General features: G+C 53.2%; 1 protein-coding gene across 5 annotated transcripts in view; it reads left to right on the top strand.

Moving 5' to 3' along the window:
* ppfia4 (PTPRF interacting protein alpha 4) overlaps positions 1-22135 on the top strand; it is a 46275-nt gene that overhangs the window by 21019 nt on the left and 3121 nt on the right. For 2 of the 5 annotated variants that reach the window (XM_086168647.1, XM_086168648.1), the window contains exons 3-26: positions 5712-5813; positions 5975-6139; positions 7046-7120; positions 7751-7822; positions 9419-9640; positions 10766-10900; positions 11295-11429; positions 11536-11619; positions 12285-12416; positions 12529-12591; positions 13140-13231; positions 13925-14054; positions 14519-14715; positions 15190-15418; positions 15490-15525; positions 15612-15733; positions 17281-17393; positions 17469-17550; positions 17638-17719; positions 17842-18042; positions 18531-18593; positions 18910-18936; positions 21096-21271; positions 21382-21479. In XM_086168647.1, coding sequence (XP_086024773.1) covers positions 5712-5813; positions 5975-6139; positions 7046-7120; positions 7751-7822; positions 9419-9640; positions 10766-10900; positions 11295-11429; positions 11536-11619; positions 12285-12416; positions 12529-12591; positions 13140-13231; positions 13925-14054; positions 14519-14715; positions 15190-15418; positions 15490-15525; positions 15612-15733; positions 17281-17393; positions 17469-17550; positions 17638-17719; positions 17842-18042; positions 18531-18593; positions 18910-18936; positions 21096-21271; positions 21382-21479 — 2833 coding nt within the window. Of the gene's footprint in view, positions 1-4426; positions 4447-5711; positions 5814-5974; positions 6140-7045; positions 7121-7750; positions 7823-9418; positions 9641-10765; positions 10901-11294; positions 11430-11535; positions 11620-12284; positions 12417-12528; positions 12592-13139; positions 13232-13924; positions 14055-14518; positions 14716-15189; positions 15419-15489; positions 15526-15611; positions 15734-17280; positions 17394-17468; positions 17551-17637; positions 17720-17841; positions 18043-18530; positions 18594-18909; positions 18937-21095; positions 21272-21381; positions 21480-22135 lie in introns of those variants that run through there. The other 3 variants (XM_086168652.1, XM_086168650.1, XM_086168651.1) reach the window with 3 other exon arrangements.

The raw sequence follows: 22135 nt of genomic DNA, 5'->3' as shown, positions 1-22135 counted from the left end.
CCAGGAGCAGGAAGACGACACGGACCACAACAACCACGGACCGTCGGATGGCCGAGGTGTTTTTCTCCCTGCTTGCTTTGGCCAAACGTTCCTCTGCGAGCCCTGGAAACCCCTCTGAGGTGCAGCAGGCCAGAAGAGCTTCGCCCTCTCGGTCACTCCTTCTCTCACTGCTTCTGTCCATTTTGTCCGAGCAAACATCTGCCCAGTGGCCACGGGAGCTGTCCAAGATGGCGCTCGATAGCGGGTCGGGCTTCTGAGTTCCACTGAGCGAATTTGCAAGAAGACCCCGCCTCGGAGTCGGAGCTCAGATGGTTTTAGAGGTTGAGGTTCAGGGTTCCTGGACCCTCTGCTGTCTGGATGCTCCACTCAGGGCCTGGCTTGTGAGAAGGCTCGAGGAGCTGCTAACATCTCCTGCAAGGAGAAAGGGGCAGATGAACCCCCCGGTCTCCATTCACGCCTGTTCAGACTGCCGGTACAGTGGCGTGCACGCATGGATCGCATGTCAAATCCAGACCGGAAACGTGGCGAACGCCTTCTTCTCACCACCGGGTGGAAGATAAGGGTGCAGGTCAAGACGGAGGTTCAGGTCTGGACCTTCACCGGCTGCACTTTGCCCGCTTCCTCTCGGCTCAAATAAACAAAAACTTTGAATGGACGCGTCTGCGGGCGCTCTCAGCGGAGGCCACGCCCCCCCGCCGTTTGCATGCGGGCCGAGAGGAACCTCTCAGGCTGGAAGTTCATCGACCGCTCATGGCTTCCCTTTGGTGGTGAGCTGTTACCATGGCAACAGCATCAGCGCACCGAGTGCCAGATTACTCACTGCCGACACTCGAGGAAGGTGTGACGGCAGTGTGTCGGGTAAAGTCTTGTGTTTATGACTGTGTGTGTGTGTGTGCGTGTGTGTGTGTGTGTGTGTGTGTGTGTGGACTTCTGGGTTCAGGAGGTCTGGATCCACCTTCCTGGCTGCAGTGGTGAGGAGTTACAGAGCGGTGATGCTGCAGCCTCCCGGGGCCTGGACCGGGTGTCGGCCTTGGTTTCAGGTGGTCTCACTGAAGAAGAGCTGGGTCTTCTGATGAAGCAGCGGGAGGAGCTGCTTCATCAGCCTCTCCTCCTTTCCGAGGGCTCGCATTTGCAATCCGATTGGACCGGCAGGCAGGACAGGAAGAAATCTCCTCGGGATGATGGACTATGTGTTCAGTCCACTTCTAGATCGCCGGCCGCCATCCATCGCAGTGTCAGACCTCCGACCACAGCTTCCATCCTGAAGGTCTCCTTAGGATGATGACTTTGCAAGTCCGCAGGAAATATGTCTCCTTGTTTACCGTCATCGGAGGGCGATGACAGATACGAGAGCCTCAATCTGCACATATTACACCTTCCTTTCTTTTCTGAACACTAAAGTTGTTGTTTTATTTCAGCTATTAGCACATAGCAGTTAGCGTTACACCAACCGCCGGAGGCAGAAGGTCGCCCATGTTGAGCCGGGATCCGTCCAAGGTTTCTGCAAAGACGGTGTTTGCGCCGCGGCCTGTAAGCGTTTGCTCCTTTGGGAATGTTGGGCTTCTAAAGATCATCTACTAGCCTCTTGTCCAGAAGCTCCACATGGAAAGGGTCGGAGTGGGGATCAAATCTGGCTCCATATCATATCATGACGACGTGAATCCCAGCTGGCTTTCCGACCCGGGTTTCCAGTGACTGTTCCACATCGGTTCCCAAGAGGGCCGATTCTTCTGGGCTTTGGCTTCCGCGCTCCTGCCCTGACGCTTCAGGAGAATCCCAAGATTGATCTAAAACGACGTGCGGCTGAAAGCTGTAGGCGCTGGCCTGAGAGCTCCCCGCTGTGGGCGGCACCAGAGTCGGGTTCAGGTCTTTCTTTGGATAAAATCTGGAGTCACATGGTGGTACGCTTGAGCCGAGGAACAATTGAGAAGGTCTTATTTACTGGTCCGGCCCATCAATCCTCCGTCAAATCTACCTCTGCTTGCTAATGGCTGCACTTTTAGCATCTATTAAAGGTCCATAAAAATGCCGCGGCTCCGGTTTTAACCGGCTCGTGGGACCCGGCGCGGATGAAACCGGTAGCCTGTTGGTGTAATTAAACTCGGGGCTCGGGGACAAAGCCGAGGACTGTCCTTCCACGTCTCCGTGAAGATGAGATTTCATGACACACGTGAGAGAGTTCCTGCACTTGTCGAATGGACGCCGGCCACGCGGCGAACCCCGCTCGCATCGCCGCCTTCCGTCACCTCCTGACGGCAGGAAGGCCTTTCCCGAGGCGGCCTGGATGGTTTTCCCCGTGACAGCGGGCGAGGCTCGGAGCCTGGAGGGGGCAGGAGATGTTGGAGAAACTAGAGATAAAACGCATGGCTGCTGACAAGCAGCTGGAGCCTGAGAAGGACAGGTCTGGATCTGAGACAAGATCTGGCAAGATCTGAGGTTGGTCCGGAGCGGAGGTGAGCGGTGGGCTCGGAGCCGGGAGGACCGGCGTGGACGGGTCGGCTCGGACGTTCGGAGAAACCCACGGCATCCGGCTTCTTCTTCTGGTGACGATCGGGACTCGGGGTCACGAAAACAAACCAGAGCGGGACACGAAGCCGCCCCTGGCCTCGGGCCGGGGCGCCGACGCCGGGTTTACGGGGCGGACGGGGAGGAAGCCGCCGGGTGCAGGTGTGTGGCGGCGCCAGGAAACCTCTCAGCAAATTACAAACACGGCAAGTACAGGGGGATAAGCAGGGCTTTTTCACATTGTGTGTGTGAGAGACAGAGATTGCAGCTCTTTTTTTTCTGCTACTGCACTCCAATCTCAGGCCCTCTCTCTACATGCACACACACACACACACACACACACACACACACGCACACACACACACATGCACAGAAGCGTGGCTTCTTTTTTTTTCCATCCTTTAATCCCAAACTGCTTAAGGAAGCGAAGGGGAGAAATCCCTTTACAATGTCTGGGCTCAGCAGCGTTTGCTAACTCGCTATCTCACATTGTGTTTTCGGGGCAGAGGAGCCGCTCCCTCTCCTCTCCGTCCGCCGGCTGCGGCGCCTCCTGACAGACGCCGGGGCGGCGGCGGCGTGTTTGCGTTGGAGCGTTTGCGGCAGGCAGAATAAACGTATCCGTGGGGAATCGCGGTGGCGTGAGCGTCTGTGAGCGTCTGTGAGCGTCTGTGAGCGCCGGCGTGCTAAAGGGAGGAAGTGGAAGAACAACTTCCTGAGAAATTAAACACAGCTTCGTTTGTCTCCTAAGAGACGCCGTGTTTTAAATTGGACACGGATCCAACGCAAACACATTCAAAGCGGTCGTCCTCTTGTCTGGCCGACCCCTCGGAGCACGTTCCTCCCGTGTTCTCCGAGCGTTCAGCAGGACCGGTGCGAGCAGAGCCGCTCAAAGGATGAGGGATGAAAGGATGAACTAGCAAGAGGCCCGCTGAGCTTTTCTCCGCCGGAGATGGGGAGCGACAGTGAGCTCCAACATCTGTGGAGGGATTTGGGCTGAGCTCCTCGCTGTGGGGGAAACGCAACCCGCTGAACATTTGCCGCAGTGAAAGCAAAGGTGGAGAAGATGGAGGTGGTGTCTGGTTTGGAGACGCCGAGGAGGAGACGGGAGGCAGGGACGAAGGTGTGGAGGCTCCTCCTTGGATCTGGAAGGAGCCCATCAGAGGGACACACCGTGGAAGGTGTTCTGTTCTGCAGATAAATGGTTTGGACATGGAGGGAGGAGGGATGGAGAAGGTCTGGGTTGAAGGATGTGGAGGCTGGAGGAGGTCTGGAGGAAGTCCAGAGAGGAGGTTTGTGGATGGAGGGAGAGAAGACAGGAAGTGAGAAGGTGTGAGAGGAGAGGGTTGGATGGAGGTTTGACGGAAGCACGTGATTGGCTACGGCTCCTGGATGGGCTGAAGGAGAAGAAGATATGATGGAACCCGCTGAGCCATTTTCCTCCTCCTCCTCTTCGCTCATCTCCTTTTGTTTCTGGGCTGAACATTAGAAGTGTGTGTGTGTGTGTGTGTGTGTGTGTTCCAGATGCACAGTTTGAAGATAAGGGAGACAGGTGTGTTTGTACTCACCTGGCATGATTCGCTGCTCTGAAGGCTCAGATCTCCAGCGTGGAGGAGCTGAGACGGAGCGCCGTGAGCTGCCGGAGACGAGCGCCGACATCCAGCACAAACTGTTGAGATGTCGGAGGTAAAAATAAGCGTCTGCTGTTCACGGCGTTCCCGTGGCCGGCGTGAATCCAGGAGAATTAGCATTCAGTTATTCAAGATCGCAATCGTTTCATTTCCCACTCCAGAAATATCTGCACAACCGGCCGGCGTCTGAGCTCCTCTCACTGCTCACATCACAGAAACGCTCATTTCCTGGCCCGGCTCATTGATTACGCCGGGGACGTTTCCCACGTTAGAGCACCAGCTAACGGCCGCCGCCAACACAAAGTAATGTCATGTAAGTGATGTCAGGGCGTGTGTGTGTGTGTGTGTGTGTGTGTGTGTGTGTGTGTGAGAGAGAGAGAGAGAGAGAGAGAGAGAGAGAGAGAGAGGGAGAAAGCATGTTGCCTCGGGGTATTGATTTGGACCAAAGCCAAGCATGCTGGATGAGCCAAAACACACACACACACAAACACACACACACACACACACACACACACACACACACACACACACACACAATGTTCATGTTAATGCAGTGATATGAAGGCTTCTGTTATTCAGAAGACACTTTATCAACTAATGCCGTCATTGTATTTCTGCCAGCGCGAGCTGTGTGTGTGTGTGTGTGTGTGTGTGTGTGTGTGTGTGTGTGTGTGTGTGTGTGTGTGTGTGCATCTCCTCCTGAAGCCTCCACTTGCTTGACTCCAAAGTTCTTCTGTCGTCTCTCAGAGTTATCAATGGGTTTGCCGTCCAACATTGGAATTCTGATTACCTTCTGTCCATACGATTGGTGGCAGCTCTGCTCTTGGAGCTCCGTGAACACGTCCGTGAACACGTCAGTGAACACGTCCATGAACACGTCCATGAACACGTCCATGAACATGTCCGTGAACACGTCCATGAGATCTGCAGGGCTCTTCCAGAAACTGTCAAAGAAAGATGGGAGTTAAATACAGATAATTCTTCGACACCTGTTTGGACAATTCCCTTTTTTTACTCACCGTCGAAAGACGTGGAATTAATTAGGTGTGAAGAAACACACACCTTCCATGGAAAGACAACAGCTGTGGTTTCACAACACCTACAGGTTCTTCAGTAGGACCAAGACACCTTAAAAGGCCCCAGAAAGGCCTTGGTGGTCAAACTGGCATTGACTGGTCAGGCTTTGGGAAGGTCCGTTGTTGTTCTGAGGTTCTCACATCTGGAAGGTGAAAGCGGAGCTCCATAATCTGAAGAAGATGCCGACGGAGGTGTTTGGCGCCGTCTTCCGAAGGGCCGAAAGGTCTCGGTGATGAGCGAACTCCGTGGATGTGGTCGGATGTCGTCCAGGCCAAAGGTCTCGGGGGGGAAGCTCGCGCTCAGGTTCAGTTCGCTTCGACGTGGAACCCTCTCACGGTCACGTGCGCTCTTCTCCTGCGCCGTCCCTCCCTGAGGTGCTCCTCCTGAAGATGGACGGCACACTAACGGCTGAGCCAGGTCGCCGTGGTGACGTCCATCCGGTGAGACGGAGCTTCACGGGCGCCATATTAACCTCTGCTCGTCCGCGCCCTCGTCCTGCAGGAGTTTGCCACCCTGACGAAGGAGCTCAACATATGCCGGGAGCAGCTTCTGGAGAAGGAGGAGGAAATATCGGAGCTGAAAGCCGAGAGGAACAACACCAGGGTATGTGTGTGTGTGTGTGTGTGTGTGTGTGTGTGTGTGTGTGAGCAACTGTCTGACAATCAACATAAACACCTGTTCAGAGCAGTCAATCTAAAATGACATCGTCTTTGATGGTGGATGTATGTGTGTGTGTGTGTGTGTGTGTGTGTGTGTGTGTGAAGCTGCTGCTGGAGCACCTGGAGTGCCTGGTGTCCCGTCACGAGCGCAGCCTGAGGATGACAGTGGTGAAGCGCCAGCCGCCGCCACCATCTGGAGTCTCCAGCGAGGTGGAGGTCCTCAAAGCCCTGAAGTCTCTGTTTGAACACCACAAGGCTCTGGATGAAAAGGTAAAGGAACAAAGGGAGAAGGTTTAGCACCTGCTAGATCTTCAGAAGATGCTGAGGTGCTTCAGACCTGCCGTTGGGAGGCTGAGGTGTCGGGAACCCGGAGCTTCTCTTCCTTCTCCTGCACACACCCAGCCCGTGTTCACACTCCTATCGGTGTGTATTGATTAGCAGAGGTTCGCGCTCGATCAGGGGCGGGGCACGGCAAAGTGTGTGCGAATGGGTTAACAGGAGCCCGTGTAAAGTGTGTGTGTGTGTGTGTGTGTGAATGGGTGTGTATGGTTGAATGTGATAGATTGTAAAGCATGTGTGTGTGTGTGTGAATGGGAGAATTTAATCCAGTGTAGTGTGAATGTGATCCAGCGTAAAGTGTGTGTGCGTGTGTGTGTGTGTGTGTGTGTGTGTGTGTGTGTGTGTGTGTGTGTGTAAAGGTGATGCGTGAAGATTCCTCAGTCCCCGGGTTCAGTGTGGAGGTTGTTTCTCCTCCCTGGATGTCCAGCTCAGCCCCTGCAGGTCCTCCTGCACCAGGTCCTGAGCCCTCCTGGACTTCTGCTCCAGAGCTGGTGGAGGATCAGGCCTCACAGGGGTCGTGCTCATCGCTCTCACACGTCTGCGGGTGCGAGAACATCTTTGCGTTATCTTCTCGGCTCCGGCTCTGCCCTTCACAAACTGAAAACGGAAAAAAGTTGCGAGCCGAGCATCTGTTTTCCAGAACACGCAGAGACGACTTCAGCTCCCATTACTCGCCGCTCGCCGCCCACCTCGCCACGCAAATCCACCTCCCTTCTAAATCCACCTCAAAGCTCATGGGCGGCGCTGAGCCTCCACGTGGACGAGCCTTTCTCAACTCTCTGATGTGTGTGTGTGTGTGTGTGTGTGTGTGTGTGTGTGTGTGTGTGTGTTGCTCAGGTGCGTGAGAGGCTTCGGGTGGCGCTGGAGAGGGTGTCCACCCTGGAGGGACAGCTAGCATCCACAACACAAGAGGTGAGGTCATTTGTGTGTGTGTGTGTGTGTGTGTGTGCGTGTGTGTGTGGTGTGTGTGTGTGTGTGTGCGTGTGTGTGTGTGTGTGTGTGTGTGAGAGAGAGAGAGCCATCCTGCATGTGATTACTAGTTAGTTTAACATCTGCTCAGTCCCTGGCAGACATCTGTTGAGGCCTCAAGTCTGATCTGATATATGCGAGTGTCAGGCTGGCTGAGATGCACCCTCGTCATAACCCAAAAACACACACACACACACACACACACACACACACACGCACACACACACACACACACATGCACAGACGTGATGATATACAACTGACAGTAAAAAATATTCACTGCAGGCTCAGTGAAAGTAGAATCCCAGTGGGCTTTAGAAGGTTTTAAGTAAAAGCCCAAGTTTTCCTGATTGCACAGCAAAAGCGCCTCCCACCCTCTCTCTCTCTCTCTCTCACACACACACACACACACACACACACACCTTTCAAGAGTAATTCATATTTGTGAAATACTGGAGCATGATGAACTGAGCCGTCTGGCGACCTGAGAGCCTTTTGGCTCCGTCTCGTTGGTTATTCACGGCGAAGGAAAGGAGAGAAATGTTTGCTCATTTCTTCTGCTCTCCATTACAGCTGAACACGGCGAGACAAAGGAAGGACGGCGAGGCGGCGGAGCGAGCAGATGGATCCAAACCTCCATGGAAGGTCTTCCTGGCTGTGTGATTGTTTTTCTGCTCCGTGCTTTATTTTCATGTCTGCATATAATATTTGTCTTGGTCTGTCTGGCTGTCATTCATCCCCCTTTCAATATTCCCTTTGTCCTCCCACCACGCGCCAGTGGTGATCTCACACACACACACACACACACACACACACACACACACACACTTAAAATCCTCTGTGAGCTCTGACAGTGGTAGCGTGCCGATTCAAACACCTCGGCGGTCGATGAAGCACGGGAAACTCTCGCTCAGACACTTTGTCGCCAAAGTGAAAGAAGGATCACAGAAAAAAAAGAAAGATAAAAATATAAACAGGGCGATTCATCACGATATGAATATCTTAGCTTTTAAATGCTACTTCACACGCCGGTGATTGCTAGCATCCCGGATGCTAGCCCAAATATTTTGAGATTGTGGTTCAGATAATCCAAAGCTCAGGACCCCTGCAGCTCGGGTCGGGGTCCCAGCGCCCCCATCAGAGGCTGGTTGTCGAAACTATTTTCAAACCCCAAATCATCCGAGAACTTCAAATCGGAGTTTTCCGCGTGTGTGTGTGTGTGTGTGTGTGTGTGGTGTGTGTTTCATCAGGTGAGCGGGAGTGAAGGCGGGCCAGCCTCGGCCGCCCGCTGAGCCGCCCGCTGCCTGAAGGCTTCTCCCCGATGGCTTCTTTAATTAAGGCCTTCAGATTGACTTCAGTTTGAGGAGGAACAAAATCAAAAGACCAACGTGGCCAGAAAAAACCCAAACACAGTTCCTTTCTAGGTCATCCAACACCTTCAGCTCCACTCCATCCCTCCCTGCCCTCCACCAGCAGCTACTCTGTGAGAAGGACAAAGCCCCTGAGATGAAGCACCTCAGCATCAAGGGGAACAGGAACACAAACACCTGACTAAACACACACACACACACACACACACACAGGCTGAGCCCCTCCCACATCCAGCCGGAATAAGCACACCCTTTGCACAGAAACGTCAGCGAGCAGACGTGCGCGTCTGCATACATGCGGAGGAAGCTGGTCTTATAAGATGAAGCTTCAAATGTTCTTCTTTAGAAGAAAAATAACGCTCGGCGTGTCTCAGAGATGGAGGATTATTGGGGAGATCAGAAGATAAAAAGGTCAAAATTAATTGGAAATGCCGCCGTATCTCAGCGCGGCGATGGAGCCATTGGCTGCTGGCGGATCTAAAGAGGCAATGATGGATATTAAACGCTCTGTAAATTCTGCTGCAGAATTCAGACTGTAAAAAGGAAAAAAACACCGCAGGTCGTGAGGTCAGTCTGGAGGGAGTTTTCCTCCAGGACGGCGGGGAAACCGTCCTCCTAGTTCTTTCTCAGATAACACAACTGAAAAAGCGGTTACGTGGGTCTCCCGGAAACCGTGCGTATAAGTCACAGTCGGGTGAGGAGCACGGGTGAGGCGGGTCGAGACCTTCAGGAAACAATGCAGGGCCTGAAGAGCGTAGAGGGGAGGGGAGGTGAAGATCCGAGGTCGCGAACCGCCCGCCGAACGCGTGAAAGACAATTCCGGTCGTTGCGACGAGCGTTTGGTGGCCCTAATCCTGCGTGTGCCTCACAGAGACTGCCCAACGGCTCCGTCGACACCCACGACGACGGCAGCCGGGTGTCCGAGCTCCAGGAGCTGCTGGACAGGACCAATAAGGAGCTGGCCCAGAACCGCGAGCACGCCGCCGCCCTGAACTCCCGCGTGGCCGAGCTGGAGGCGGAGCTCACCAGCGCACGCAGGGAGCTGAGTCGCAGCGAGGAGCTGTCAATCAAACAACAGAGGGAGCAGAGAGAGGTGAGCCATTAGCCTTTAGCCTTTAGCCTTTAGCCTTTAGCCTTTAGCCATAGGAAAGGCTGCCTCCTTCATCCATTCTCAGGCCCAACCACGAGCTGAAATGCAGTAATAAGTTCTGCGGCGTCTTCCAAAGCACCGGAGAGCCTTTTTGGGACATTTTCGGATGCATCAGCACTGCAGCGCCGGGGTCGGGCTTCAGCTCCGGGGAGTCAATGCCATTTAATCTCCATGTTATTTTTAAACCGACAAACTGCACCGTTGAAATGAAAACGCCCTTAATGTATTCGGTGCAGATTTCCCCGATTCACGCTGCGGCAGTTTGTAACGCCGGCCTGATTTTCGGTCAAGAGCAGAGACGAACGCACCAACCTCCCCGATGTCGAGCGCCGCTTTTGACAGATCGTCTGCCTCGTCCTTGGAAAAGTTCTAATGTTTCACCTCACAATAGTGTTCTTGGTATTTGGCGAACAGCGCTGTCCTGCTGCAACACAAAACTGACCTCTTCCGTGTGTGTGTGTGTGTGTGTGTGTGACGACTTCAATGCGCAGAACATACTGTGCCTGTCGTAGTTAGCGGCTTGGCTCCGGCCTCCTAAACCCTTAGTGTTTCTCCACGCATTAGGATCGAAGCAGCAGATTAGTCATACGAGTGGTGAACCTCCACGCCTCGGCCACCGGGTTCAGCTATCGATCACTTTCGCGCTTAAAATGTGTCTCGAACGGCCGCCCGTTTCTCGTCTCGCTTGTTTTCCAGCAAACATATTGAGAGGGTTTGTTTTAGGCGGTGCAGATGTGAAAGGAGGACGGCGGAGAGAAACGCGGCGTTTTAATAAGGCTGCATCCGTCTCTCGTACGCCGCTGAAGCTTTGCATATTTGTGTAATTATGCACATTAAATTTGCTGCAATGCACAAGGCGAAGTGGAGCCACGTAAACCTGACATTCATCAAAGTGTCTCGTCGGCACCGGCCTCTGACAAAACGGCACCGGTTCTGTCTTCCGCGTTCTGTATCACAGCTCAAACTGTGAGTTGCGCGGTGGATACGAGGTTGTTTTTGGGTAATAATTGCCTCCTCTGTCAGACTGTCTGGGTCTTCCTGTTGTTGTTGACGTGTTTGTGCTCACAGAGGGAAGACATGGAGGAGAGGATAACGACATTAGAGAAGCGCTATCTGGCTGCCCAGCGGGAAACCACACACATCCACGACCTCAATGACAAGCTGGAGAACGAGCTCGCCACGAAGGACTCCCTGCACAGACAAGTAACACACACACGCACACACACACACACACACACGCATGCACATCAGCACCAAACCTTATTCAAGCACAGGCTTATGGTTGCAAATGTCTGTGTGCGGCATTATCGGCCAAATCAGCGAGCAGCGGGAGATAATGCTTCAAAGTGGTGTTTTCTGGGGAGAACAGTGAACCTACAGCAGGAGCGGATGTTCTGCTGCTCCGCCGCAACTTCCATTTAGGAATGGAGAGCAGCTGAGCAGGGAAATCCACAGAGCGGGAGCGTCCTGCACTTATTCCCATGTAGCGTGTCCTTGAGACTTAATGGCCCCACCGCTGGGAGTAACCCTCTCCTGACCACACTGGTGCTTCTTTTGTCTACGTGTGTGTGTGTGTGTGTGTGTGTGTGTGTGTCAGAGCGAGGAGAAGGTGCGCCAGCTGCAAGAGATGCTGGAGATGGCAGAGCAGAGGTTGGCTCAGACCATGAGGAAGGCTGAGACACTGCCTGAGGTGGAGGCTGAGTTGGCACAGCGAGTCGCAGCGCTCTCCAAGGTAACACACATACTACACACACACACACACACACACACACACACACTGATGGAATCAAGGATTCACAGGGGCAGTTGTCTCACTGTGTAAGTGTCTCCCCCTGCAGGCAGAGGAACGCCATGGCAACGTGGAGGAACGTCTCAGACAGTTGGAATCACAACTGGAGGAGAAGAACCAGGAGCTGGGAAGGGTGTGTGTGTGTGTGTGTGTGTGTGTGCGTGCATCAGCCCAGAAGGGTTTTCTTGACCCTTCCCTCTCACTATGTGTGTGTGTGTGTGTGTGTGTGCGTGTGCATGGCACAGATGCCTCACATCTGTTAAACGCCTTGATGCTTAGCTCGCTGCTACCTCATGCATTCACGTACGTCCACAAAGCACCAGATACACATAATTGAGAGCTCTCGATTTTCCCGGTGCAATGTTGCATGAATTCTAGACCACAAACACACATGCATGTAAACACACACACACACACACACACGCATGCATGCACCACAACACTGAGTGGCTGCTATCTTTAGACTCCGAATAATTCATGCAAGACTAGTTTTTCCTTCTCCTAGTGGCTTCTCGGGACTATATTTAGCTGAAGAAGCTGTTGTCGGGGGCAGACGTGTGTCTGACTGGAGCTGGTGTGGATCTGCCGGCCCAGCCTTCCCCATCAACCCTTCTGCGGCGTTTCACCAATGACTGTAATGAAGTCATTCTGGCCGCGAGATCCGTCGCCGGCCACGCCGGTGATCTCGGGCCAAATACAACTCTTCATCCTTTAATCCGCGATCAGGAGCGACACGCGTCCAAATGGAGTCTGCGGCGACATCCCGTCCGGCTCAGAGCTTTTGTTTCTCCCCGTCAGGCTCGTCAGAGGGAGAAGATGAACGAGGAGCACAACAAGCGTCTGTCGGACACGGTGGACCGGCTGCTCACCGAGTCCAACGAGAGGCTGCAGCTGCATCTGAAGGAACGCATGGCTGCACTCGAGGACAAGGCGAGGCCCGGACGCACCGCGGCCAGCACGCTGCTTCTACTCCGGCTATCCTGCTGGAGATGTTCCACTCCGTGAACTCTATTCAACATTTTCTGCATGTGTTTGTGTCTAGAACTCTCTCATCCAAGACCTTGAGAACTGCCAGAAGCAGCTTGAGGAGTTCCACCACACCAGGGTCCGTAAGCCTGCCTCACAAAAAGGAAACAGAAATGAAGAAAGTCTAACAAGGTCCTCCCGTCGCTCGGTTCCTGCATTTATTCCGAAGGTTCCGGAAGCAAACTGCCGCGCCGAGGCGATGCCAGACGATGAAGACGCACCTCCGGGCGGATTTACTAGGGAGACAGTTAATTGGACTGTCCGCAGTTAATCCTACGGAGACAAACAGATAAATAGTGCGGCGTCTTCCACTCTGACACTTTGTTCCTGTCGGACCAGTAAGATTCGGGTCGATTTTACTTTCTGCATCAGAACAGAGCGATCTCTCTGTGCGTGCCAGGCGCCCGTCCTCACGCCGAGCCAAGACAAACCGCTACAAGACCACACTTTTGGAGTGTCTTCAAGCGACCCCTGACAAAAACGTGGCTCATTCCGAGCCAAAGTATTTTTTATTTCGTCCGACGCCGAACATTCCCTCACATCTACTTAACTTGCAGAGAGAAGCTTTGTAAAGTCACACCGCTTGTGCTTTGAAGACTCCACACATCTTCCTCCTCTTCCCCGCAGGAGCGGCTGATCGGGGAGATTGAGAAGCTGAGGAACGAGATCGACCACCTGAAGCGCCGCAGCGGGGCCTTCGGAGATGGAACGCACCCCCGGTACCCGTTCGGCTTCAGCTCACGATGACGAATATTCTAGGTGTCACAACAACTTATCCCCGTGCGCGAAGGGCCAGGCGATCAGACATATCCGCCGCCCGCCATCAGCCGATCGTCCAATAAGAAAACAAAATTTCGAGCCCTTCTCAGATTCCACCGGGCCGCCTGCGTCTGCGGTTAACGCCGGTCGTGTTGGAGGCCCTTCGGACGGCCGCTAGGCGTCAGAGCTGAATTCAGGCCTGATGCTTGAAATGCCTTTCCTGCAGATTCTGCATTCGTGCCCGTACGTTGAGTCGAGCGTACGATCAGCTGATCCCGGCTCGCTCCCGTCACCTCCTCCGATACACCTGGGCGGTCGCCTCGGCCCATTCACTCAATTATCAAGTTACCTTCCGTTCAATCCGCTTTCTCGGACTGAGTCCTCGCCGCCACCTCACCCACCTCCATCCCCGGCCGTTGTCGCCCGTCCCGTCCCGTCCCGTCCCGTCCCGTCCCGTCCCGTCCCGTCCCGTCCCGTCCCGTCCGTCCCCCTGAGGGACCAGGTTTAGGGTCAGTGCGTCACCGCATTCACAGAGAATCGCACAGCAAAGCCTCGCCGGCAAAAATGAACCGACGCCGCAGTATTTTGCTTCTTGATTAAACTCTATGTTTTGCAGTCATGATGGTAAATTTCCACCTTGCGTGTCGCCTCAGGTCACACCTGGGGAGCTCAAGTGACCTCCGCTACTCCGTGGTGGAGGGGCAAGACGGTCACTACAGCACCACGGTGATCAGACGTGCGCAGAAGGGCCGACTGTCGGCGCTACGGGACGATCCCAACAAGGTGCTAATAGCGGCCGCGCTCCTCCTGAACGCCGCCGTGTTCCTCACGGCGACGGCACACGGGCACCGAGCGCCGCGGGACGTGCGGCTCCCTTGTCGACAGTATTTCTAAGCGCATATTGCTCCCTCTCAAAGCTTTACCCGAGTCCATGTCCGCTTCGCTAACGTGTCCGTGCTCGGCTGGTGTTGGAGAGGAGCCGCCCAGTCTCACGCAGTGATCTCCACGCCTAACTCGCCATTCTTTACTAACCTCTTTGTATCTTTCACCTGCTGACATGGACATGCTGTTTGATGTAAGTCTCCTGTTCATTCATTTCTTCTCATAACTGCCCACACACAAACTAGTCTGTTATTTCACACCTATACGTGTTATGATATTTCCCGGTGCAGTCTGCGGATCCACCGTTACGACTTCACGCGTGGCCTCTTCTTTGTCTTTTAAACTCGGGCGCGTGTTCTGTGCAGGTGTGCGCGGTGTTCGAGCAGGACTACCCATCGCTGCGCGGGAGCGTCAGCCACCTCCTCGGCAGCGACGTCGAAGCCGAGTCCGACCTGGACGACGACGTCAGCTCGGCCTTGCTTTCCCCCAGCGGACAATCGGATGCTCAGACTCTGGCTCTCATGCTGCAGAAGCAGCTCGACGCTATCAACGAAGAGATAAGGTGACGACTCGCAGGCTCATCGGATTACGGCGCATGACGCTTTCATGATCCCCGCGGGGAAATGAGGTTAGGGCAGCGGCAGCGGCAGCGGCAGCCGGGGACGGGCTATAGATAAGAACAAACTACCCGATGTAAGACGTTCGGACAAATCATTTACCAAGAGGGGACACAAAGGAGAGGCGCCGCAGCCTCTTCTTTGTCCGGCAGAGCAGGAGGGCGTGTGGCCGAAAGGACCGCGAGCAGCGGCGACTATGCTCGCTGGCACGACCGACATGAGGCCGTTGGAGCCTGTAAATGAAACTCCAATTCTGGTACATTGTGGTCGACATTAAGGAATAGGCCTCCGTGATAGTCCGGACAGTCGGAAAGGTGCGTTTCCCTATCACGGGTGCTTTAGCCCGTACGGCAGGCAATAGACGACGGGGACGAAACCGGCCGGCTCGATTTCTGTGACAAATACACCTGGCCTTGCAGGATGATCCAGGTGGAAAGAGAATCCGCTGACTTGCGCGCCGAGGAAATCGACTCCCGCGTGAACAGCAGCAGCATGGACGGACTCAACGTGACCCTGCGACCCCGCGCTCTGCCCACCTCGGCCACCGCCCAGTCCCTGGCGTCCTCCTGCTCCCCGCCGACCAGCGGCCACTCCACGCCCAAACACCACGGACGCAACCCCAGCCACCACCTGGGCATCATGACTCTGGTGGGACGCACGCGAACGGCAGGAGCTCGTCTGCGGGGGGGCGGGTTTGATGATTTTTCTGTGTTTTCCAGCCGAGCGACTTGAGGAAACACCGCAGGAAAGTAGCAGTAAGTCTGCAAATACGGGCAAAATCCAACCTGGGTTCCATCTCCGCGCCTGCTTTGTGGCTGAGATGAGTTTTCCTCTCTTTCAGTCGCCGGTGGAGGTGGATAAGGCCACTATCAAGTGCGAGACGTCGCCTCCCTCCTCCCCGCGCAGTTTACGGCTGGAAACCAATTTTGCTCAGTTCACAGGCAGTCTGGAGGATGGACGAGGGTAGGAGGAAATGAAAATGATAATTCAGAACTTTGGCGGCGCTGAAATTTCAGTTCATTGTGAGGCTGTTTTTCCCAAATTGTCTGCCAAGAGAAAAGAAAAGTTCCTCAGCGCGGTTTAAATCAAAGTTGAGGCTCCGCTTTATTAGCATGATTAGAGGTACGGCAGTAACAACGGCAGAGCCTGCCGTCGTCTTCTGTGCCATTTGTACAAGAGTTCTGGATTTCTGACAGACGACTTCATAGTCGGGACCCTCTGGCTCGCGAGCCATATGCGGCTCCTCTGGTGACGCCATATGGCTGCCACACAATTTTGAGTTGGGAAAAAAAAAAATCAGTTTGGAACCAATACTTGTGATATTTCTTCACATTGCTGTGTCATTTTAAAGTCTGATAAATTTGACGGGTCGCCCGTCGGTCGGGTCGGGAACCGATGGCTTCTGAGGACGTCCAGGTTGTCGTAAAGGGGAATCAGTTTTATCAGATGGCCAACTAGTTTATCCGCTTCAACCCTTGCAATGGAAAAGATGGCGAAAAGAAAAAAAACAATGATTACCGTGCATGCCGGGCCACGTGGACAGAGGACTTTACATTTGGATCTGCGGTCTGATTCATATGCAATGATAAAATTGCATCGATGAAACGGTCCCGTATAAAGCGGCGCTTCAAACAAATCCATGCAGCTCCAGAGGTCGCATTAAAAGTAAGACATATTTCATTTATTATACATTAAAAATACTAATGAAGCCACAGGGCGGCACGTGTATGGACTAGATGTTTGGACTAGAAACTGTTCCAATGACAAAAAGACAGCAGGCAGAACTAGAGGTTGCAGAGATGAAGATGTTGAGGTTCTCTTTGGGAGTGACCAGGATGGAGAGGATCAGGAATGAGTCTATCAGAGGAACGGCACATGTTAGATGTTTTGGAGAGAAGGTCAGAGAAGCCAGACGGAGATGGTCGGGTCATGGACAGAGGAGGGATAGAGAATATATTGGTAGACACTGGGATGCTGGAATTGGAGCTGCCAGGCAGGAGGTCTGGAGGAAGACCAAAGAGAAGATTTATGGACGTTGTGAGAGAAGATATGAAGGTAGTTGGTGTGAGAGAGGAGGATCCAGAGAATAGGGTTAGATGGAGAAAGTGGACTCGCTGTGGTGACACCTGAAGGGAAAAGCCGAAAGAAGAAGAAGAAGAAGAAGAAGAAGAAGAAGAAGAAGAAGAAGAAGAAGAAGAAGAAGAAGAAGAAGAAGAAGAAGATACGTTAAAAATACTATATGGCTCTCAATGAAATATATTTAGAAATATTTGTCTTTTATGGCTCTCCCAGTCAAAAAGGTTGACTGTCAAAGGCCTATAAATATTTGGTATTTGAATGTGTGTCGAGTCATCCAGGTCTTGGTTCTCACCGAGGATTCCCTGCTTGCCTAAGTTCTTGAGGACTCTCTTCCAAGAGGCTCCTCGGGTTGATTTGAAGAGAGAACGGCTTGAGAGGAAGCTATGAAATCCTGTCGAAGCTCAGTGTGTCGCCCTTTGGTCTGATGGCAGGAAGCAGAAGAAGGGCATAAAGTCATCCATCGGCCGGCTGTTCGGGAAGAAGGAGAAGGGTCGAATGGACCAGGCGATGGGCAGGGACGGGCAGCCTCTGGCCGCCTTCTCGGGTCAGTATCGGCGGGTCAGAGCGCTGAGGCGACCCTGCGCCGTCCACAGATGCTAACGGTCGCGCTGCCTTTCAGACTTTGAGATGGGCATCGGTGACACCATGACCCTGGGGAAGCTGGGCACCCAGGCCGAGAGGGATCGCAGGATGAAGAAAAAGTAAAAGCCTCGGCTCGGTCCTTTTTTTTAAACGCACCCGCATCTTCTGGCTCTCCTTTCTACCTGCGTTTTTCATTCCCCGTTTAGGCACGAACTGCTGGAGGACGCCAGGAAAAGGGGTCTGCCATTTGCCCAGTGGGACGGACCCACTGTGGTTTCCTGGCTGGAGGTACTCCGCCGCGCTCGTTTCATCTCTCGGCCAGAACCGCGCACGTGATCGCTGTCTGTTCCTTCTGGCGTCTTCTCGAGCGTGGACACGCGGCATACTCTGTCTCTGATTGCCGCCGCCAGCTGTGGGTGGGCATGCCGGCGTGGTACGTAGCAGCCTGTCGGGCGAACGTGAAGAGCGGCGCCATCATGTCGGCCCTGTCGGACACCGAGATCCAGCGGGAGATCGGCATCAGCAACCCTTTGCACCGGCTCAAACTCCGCCTGGCCATCCAGGAGATGGTGTCCCTCACCAGCCCCTCCGCACCCCTCACCTCCAGAACGGTAAACACACACACGCAACACACACGGCGGTTCTGCAGCGGCGACCGACATGTAAATAACAGCCTATCACCCGCGCACCACAGGCATGTTGACGAGGACACGAACAGTAGCAACTTGAAAAACCGCCATTTTTAGACTTCACCTCCGCACCGCGGCGTCGGGCGACGACTCCACCTCTTCTTCTCTCTTCCTTGTCGCTCGCTGTGGAGGCCCGGCCTTTGACCGGGTCGACTCCTCCACTTTCTGATTAATTGCATGGGGTTCTGTGGGAAAACAATACACAAATAGCGTCACAGATACAGCCTGAAATACACTCCCTCCCTTGGCATTGCTCATCACAATGTTTGTCTGTGTGGGCCTGTGTGTGTGTGTGTGCGTGCATGTGCACAATGTGTGTGCACGGGAGGGATCATCCTGTGTGACAACATACACTGGGTGTGTTTATGTGTGTGTGTGTGTGTGCGGGTGTGTTCTTGTCCTCTGAGCAGTCCTCCGGAAATGTGTGGGTGACTCATGAAGAGATGGAGAACCTGGCTTCCTCCACCAAAGCGGTCAGTACCATCTGGGTGCTCCCCTCCTATTTCCCTTCCACCCGGCGCTCCCACGCACACACACCGTCACCACGACACCCATATGTCCACTCCCGGAAGCCCCTCTCCGTAACCCGAGGGCATCTTCGCGCTCGTCCCTGTTTTGTGCGAGCGGATGTTTGTTTCTACCTGTGGTCGTGTGATATTTGTGTGCTTCTGTGTTGTGAGTGGTTTGGTCTTTGCGTGGGCAGATGACGCTATCATGAAACGTGTGATTTGTGTTTTATCGGCGCATTTCTCTAAACCTGTTTGTCGTCTCCGCCATGCTGCCGCTCAGGCCAACGAGGAGGGCAGCTGGGCTCAGGTGAGGCCGCCGAACCGCCGTTCGTCATAGTGTGTGAAAATGCGAGCGAACTCGCCGTCGGTGTTTAACTCAGTCACCAATAAGGAAGCGTCGGTTTATTTCCATCGCACACCAATAGCAAGGTGACAGAAATACTGCTGATATGATCAGCAGGAGGGGCGGCCCGAGTGCACGGGAAACCCCAGGAGGGTTCGGTTCCGACCGGTTCCACGGCTCTCGGTCCTGGAAGGAGGTGGCAGGACGTACGCTCGCGGTTGGAAACGGCAACCGCATCATGAATGTTGGCTCTGCTAGCAGATGGCGACAGCATGAAGCCGCTCCTCCGATTCAGAAACGCAGATGACAACTGTCAATTTGAGTTCAGAGAGAAGTTGAAATCTTTTCAAGCTTTCTGATGCACTGACTTCTTTCATATCTTTAAATAGCATTTTCCAAACTCCTGCCCCGGTCTCATCGGTGTTCTTTTCTCTCTGGGAACTCGCATTTAAATGATTAGAACGTGAAAGAAAATAAGCGAATACGCAACATTTAAGTGGAATCTTGTAGATACCAAACAGCAGGCAGACCGCATCTCGTGGGAGGCACATAAAAAGCGAACCGACTTGAAGATCCATCGCTCCAGAGACGTCCTCAAGTAAAGACTAGAGCGGATCAAATTATCTTCTGGATATTTTCCATCACTCTTAGCAATCCGAGCACAACCACACACGTGCTTTCCGCTCGATCGTCTGACAAACTTTATAATTAACGTTAAATCCTCTGCAAGCCCAGATTCCCTCGAAGTTGTCAAGTTATTTCATTCTGACCCGTGGTGGGTGGCGGCAGGACAGCCCAGAGCGTGGAAGCGATTTGCCTAGGATGGCGAAACGGCCCGTCGTCACAAATAACGGCGCTCGGAGCCGGCCTCACCTAATTTCACCATCCTGCCACTATCTGCCAGATTCAGTGAGATTACAGGATTACGAATGCAGCTCCGTGCTCATCCGTCCAGGGTTTCTGCTTGCAGCCGAGGAATGAGATGCCACAGCTGACTCATTAACTCCAGGGCTTCTTCCAGCTCAAGTGGATTCATTTCAACAGCGGGCTTAAACTATGTGACCGGAATAAAACACGCATTTAAAGCTAAATTATCAAAGGGCTTGTGTTATCAAAGATTTCACAAAAACCACATCACAATGGTTTTTGACCTCGCCAAAGACGGAAAACACATTTACCAGCTCTCTCATTCACGTACAACTGCGAGTGCGGCGCTAAGGATGCTAATAACGGCACAACCCAGCGAAAAAAGGTCATAAAAAGACTACTTACATGACAACAGGTTCCCCAAACAAATAAGACATCAAATGTTATATCTAATAACATTCACTGACCTTGACAAAGAAACAGTTAAATGTCAGGTCATTAAACACTTTTTCTATTTAGTTACATTAGCCAAGCGTGGCGCTAGCAGCACGTTAGCATCACCCTGAGAGGCTCATGAACGGCTAAAGCGATCCTCGGATGTCAAAAATCACGGTATCCCTTCAAAACGGCGACATTTTGACACTTTTCCGGGGTTTCTTTATCGGTTTTTAACCACGAAATGCGCATATTTGCCCCACCGTGTTCACAGAAAACCCTTGACGGAGTGACAACCACGTGGCCCAGCAGCGCCCCCTAGTGATCAGAGTGTGAACTGCCCCGGGGCAAAGTCCACTTCATGCATCAGAACATCTGCAGGGGCTGACAGGAGCTCAGGGAGGTTCATTACAAGGAGAAGGACCAGGGAGTGATTATGGACAATAAAAAAAAAAAAACAATTAAGATTGAGAATCCAATTAAGAGAGAGGGGCAGGTACCGTCAATCAAACCGATGCGCCTGAGTCGCCGTCTTGACTCCAGCAAGTTGTGATGTGAGGCCGCCGCTGACGCTGCTGAAAGACGTGATGACACGTGTTCTCGCCGGTGTCTGAAAATATCAGTAAAAGAAGGAGGAAATTAATTTAAAATGAAAGCAGACACATTCTATGAAGGGCTTTATTTACTCACCGTATCCTAGGCGACCTCCAGGCCGGTGTTTCTTTCACGATTTAAAAACAGCAACACCTTGTGCATCGGGTGGTTTTATTCTCTGATTTTCTGTCGCTCCTCGCAAACTCTGCACGCCGTTCTCCTCGCAGACCCTGGCGTACGGAGACATGAATCACGAGTGGATCGGCAACGAGTGGCTGCCCAGCCTGGGCCTTCCTCAGTACCGCTCCTATTTCATGGAGTGTCTGGTGGACGCGCGCATGCTGGATCACCTCACCAAGAAGGACCTGAGGAGTCACCTCAAGATGGTGGACAGCTTCCACAGGTCTGCAGCTCGGCGGCGGCGGCTTGATCGGCCTCGCGCTGTACACGCTAACGCCGGAAAGCCCGGCGACGTGCGCTCGTGTGTGTTTTACGTGTGTTTGTGTGTAAAAGGGCGAGCCTGCAGTATGGCATCATGTGCTTGAAGAGACTGAATTATGACAGGAAAGACTTGGAGCGGCGGAGAGAGGACAGCCAGCACGACATGAAAGGTACGCCGAGAACATCCCGACACCACATCTGCAGCCAAAAAGGAGTCGACTATGCACACACACATTTCACACTGCGTCACACACATCAGCGGCTCGGAGCGGGCCGGCATTCCACCTGGGGGGTTTGCGTGATCCTGGGCCGACCACCACGACAGCTGCTTCTCTGACAAGTCAAACAGGCCCGGTCAAGGAAGGCCCGCACACATCCACATACCCACACACACACACACACACACACACACACACACACACACACACACACTACTGGCGACTTACAAATGAGATCAGGGAAACCATTAAAAAAGATAATAGAGTTCCAAACCTCCATAGCTAAATGAACATTCTCATTGTAAATGGGTTTAAAACTCCATTCCATGTGCTGGAGGAGTGTGTGTGTGTGTGTGTGTGTGTGTGTGTGTGTGTGTGTGTTTGAGCTCCATCGCACACACACTCATGTTGAATCAGCAACTTGTCTTTGCATTCATGATTTTCAAACTGAAATGATTTTAAATCCTGTGTTGTTAAAATCCAAACTCGGGTTTTATGTCAATGAAGAATCATCCTGCTCTATGTTTACCTCACAAAGTGACTGTTCTAGAAGTTTCAGAGTGTAGAATGGAAAAGGAATCACACACACACACACACACACACACACA

Source organism: Fistularia commersonii, chromosome 21 (assembly GCF_037954325.1).
Source record: "Fistularia commersonii isolate RoL2024-O1a breed Wild chromosome 21, RoL_Fcom_v1.0, whole genome shotgun sequence".
NCBI lineage: Eukaryota > Metazoa > Chordata > Actinopteri > Syngnathiformes > Fistulariidae > Fistularia > Fistularia commersonii.
Note: the sequence above shows the minus strand (reverse complement) of the source record. Positions and strands in the feature narration are given on the sequence as shown.